This window comes from Lynx canadensis, chromosome E2 (assembly GCF_007474595.2).
Source record: "Lynx canadensis isolate LIC74 chromosome E2, mLynCan4.pri.v2, whole genome shotgun sequence".
In the NCBI taxonomy this organism is placed as follows: domain Eukaryota; kingdom Metazoa; phylum Chordata; class Mammalia; order Carnivora; family Felidae; genus Lynx; species Lynx canadensis.
This window is the reverse complement of record NC_044317.1, coordinates 58,747,311-58,750,907: the sequence shown is the minus strand read 5'-3', so window position 1 is coordinate 58,750,907 and position 3,597 is coordinate 58,747,311. Positions and strand designations below refer to the sequence as shown.

General features: G+C 42.2%; 1 protein-coding gene across 1 annotated transcript; it reads right to left on the bottom strand.

Annotated features, from left to right (window-relative positions):
• Positions 1-1,024: 1,024 nt before the first annotated feature.
• LOC115502623 (vomeronasal type-1 receptor 1-like) lies at positions 1,025-1,933 on the bottom strand. Its single transcript, XM_030298189.1, has one exon. The coding sequence runs from the start codon at positions 1,931-1,933 to the stop codon at positions 1,025-1,027; it is 909 nt and encodes a 302-aa protein (XP_030154049.1).
• Positions 1,934-3,597: the final 1,664 nt, after the last annotated feature.

Here is a 3,597-nt window from a genome sequence, read left to right as displayed (position 1 = left end):
GAAGTTGGACGCTTAACCAACTGAGCCACCCAGGCTCCCTGTCACCACTAATTTTTAAAAGGGACTATTAGAAATATCAGACATCCCAAAAAGAGGCAAAAGGAAAAACAAAGAAAAAATCAGATGGGACAAAGACAAAATTAAGTCCCTAGTTTCTATATTTCAGTGGTAAACTAAAAAATCTGAATGACAAATCTACAAATGGTAGCTTTAGCCCTCAATATTACTTTATCTTTTTTTAAGTGTATTTAATGTTTATTTATTTTTGAAGAGACAGAGTCCAAGCAGCGGACGGGCAGAGAGAGAGGGAGACACAGAATCTGAAGCAGGCTCCAGGCTCTGAGCTGTCAGCAAAGAGCCCGACTCATGGCTCGAACTCATGAATTGCGAGATCATTACCTCAGCTGAAGTCCGATGCTCAACCGACTGAGCCACCCAGGCACTCCTGTTTATCTGATCAATGAACTCAACCATGTAGAGAAAATCTGCAAGGTTCAAAGGCAAAGCAACCCATTGGACAACATTGATTTTCTGTGTAATACTACAGCATATTAGGGAAACAGGAGTGAAATACAGTAAGAAAGTCACATAGAAAACTCCTCCATCTGCCAGGTTTCTTACCTGCATCCATGAAATAAAGCCTCTGCCCTCCATGGAATTGTATTTATCTACATAAATATTGGATTTATGTACCAATGTATGCCAGTGTGTCTGGCATGCCCACACTGAGATAAAATTTGCAGAAACACTTCGAATACTCCTGAAGAAAACAGATTCGTTTCAGCAGCTGCAGTGGTCAAGGGGGAGACATGTTTCCTCAACAACTTTGTGTGTCCGTTTCAAGCTCATAATTTGCAGATTGACTTTGAGGTCTCTTGGTGCAACCCCAGTATCAAAGTCACCCTCTAAGATCACTGTGGATATTATGTAAAAAAAACAGTGCTGAGTAAACAGTCACTGAATACAGTGATCATGGTAGTTATCAAAGCTGTCTTCTGCATATTTACATTTGATTTCTAACAACTCAAGAGTGGGACCTAGGAACCCCAGAATCCCGAAGGATCAGCAAGAAGGGGCTAACAGTGGGGAAACATGAAGCCAAAATATTAGAAGTCTCTATCAACCATAGACGGAAATCTGAAAAGGCAGCGACATAAAACACAAAAATGGAATTCAGCGCATAAAAGTTCACAAAGGTGGCCACCAGCATCAGGACGGTGTGGGCAGCTCTGGTCTCCGGGGAACATTTGCGGTAGCCATTGGGGGTGTGAATGTACTGCATTCTCTGGTGGTGCCTGTACAGGAACAGCGCCATGAAGCCACTGGACCAGATCATGAGACCAATAAACACGGCATCGGAGACAAACCACAGGATGACAGTGCCTGCACTCAGAGTTGAGGATGAGCAGAACCACTTCCCGAGGATGTCACTACTGTTTCCTGTGTCCTGTGAACCAGTGACTTTCACAGGAACATAGATATTCATTAAGACACTGAACACCCAGCAGATACAGCAGGAAGGATCAATGATCTTGGGGGCTCTTCCTCTGAGCATCGTCCACACCGCCCTCTCTGGGATGAGTATGAAGAACTGATGGGTGCTCAGGACACAGGTGCAGCACATGGTGGTGCTGCGAGCTATTCTCTGTACATAATATACAAATTTACACCCAAGACTGGACAGGGGCTTCCTCAAAACAAAAGCCGCCATCTTGTGGGGAATCCCAGCAGAGAGAAGAACTAAGAGATTGGCTACAGTCTTGTGGGTGAGAATGGTGTTGGGGAGCCTCTGCTTGTGTCCACACAAGATTGGAGAGACATTAAAGAAGAAGAGGGTGACATTGGCCAGAGTCCCAATGCCCATCTGGAAAAGCAAGATGGTTGTCAGAGCCATTTCCCCTGTGGTTCTTTGGACATTGTTCTGAAAAGACATGGTGAATGCTTCAGGGCGGTCTGGAGTGGACAGCAGGCCGTGTTAGTCCTGGCATAAGGACTCTTCTTATACTTACATGACCTCATGAAGGGATCCTGAGCCTTTTCTCCTTCTGAAAAGGGAGACACAGTCATATCCTACAGGCAACTCAACCTTGAGAGCATGTCATGGACACCAATTCACAATTTCACGTTATTACTTTGTATTTCTATTTACTTTTATAATCTGACTCTTCGCCAAAATGTAAGTTGCCATGAATCTAAGCACCATGCCTGCCTTGTTTAAATAAAAATGTGATTGACCCACAAAAAGTGTTAAATAAATATACATTTAGTGAATAAATGAGTGAGAGGAGACAGGCACACTGTACCCCTTTTAGAGTTCACAATTATCCTGTCACCACAATTCATTAACCTAAGATAATGAAGTAGGAAAATGCAAACCCATGTTCAAATGTATAAGATAATATAACTCATTAAAATTGCAAGAAAATCAACTGTCAGCTTTCGAGAACTCTTAACATTATTCATCAGAGTGATTAGACAGAAGGAAAAAATCAGTAGCCTTCTGAATATACAATATGATGCTAAAATGTCCTCAGAGTGAACACACAATGTGATTTCCATGTCAAGTGTTGATCACAGTGACCAGAGGAAAGTTAGTTCCCATATAGTGTTAAAAGTAGACAGGGTGCCTGGGTAGCTCAGTTGGTTAAGTGTCTGACCTTGGCTCATGTCATGATCTCGTGGTTTGTGAGTTTGAGCCCCACATTGGGCTCTGTGCTGACAGCTCAGAGCCTGGAGCCTGTTTCAGATTCTGTGTCTCCCTCTCTCTCTGTCCCTCCCCTGCCCATACTCTGTCTCTGTCTCTCTCTCTCTCCAAAATAAATAAACATTAAATAATTTGTTTAAAAGTGGTAAGAGTAGAAATTTTGATTATGGTAGGTAGTATTTTTTCCCTTGTTTTGAGTATCTACCACTACCAGGGATATGAAGAAAATGTATTACTATGTTAAATGGGAAGAACAGATCAGGTATGTTCCTCCAAACTACTTCTGAGACTTGAAAATTAAAAATAATTCATCTAACATTTTTTCTCTCTTGATGCCACACACACACACACAATACAGAACAAAACCAAAAAAAACAAAAAAATGACCCCCCAAAAATCTCAGGAGGAATGAAAGAGGCAATTGCATCCTCTAGCAGTAGGATTTCAGAAAGAAAAAAAAATAGGGTCATTAAATCATAATATCATTACACCACAGACTGTTTTTCTCTCGGAATATCTGTTTGTACATGAATGTGTGTGTCAACGGATCTTATTAATGTCAGGATTTTGAAGTTATAACCTAAGCTCTACACATGAAGTTTCTACTTGTATATACACACAAGCCTAAAAATCTGTTAGGTCTGAGAAAATTAGCAGACTTTTGAACATGGCTAAGGCCAGTGGCTCTGCTCATCCAAAGCTTGGCTCAGAGCCCAACGAGATCCCCATCTTCTTTCTCTCTCCTTGGCAGGGACCCTAGCACACAGAGATCTGCAGTGAATCTCCCCACTGTAGTCCCACCCAGGGACACTCCCCAGCACATATGCACTAGTCACCAGCCCAGCCAGAGCACCTCTACAACCTTACTACACAAACCCAGTTTTGAATTCTTG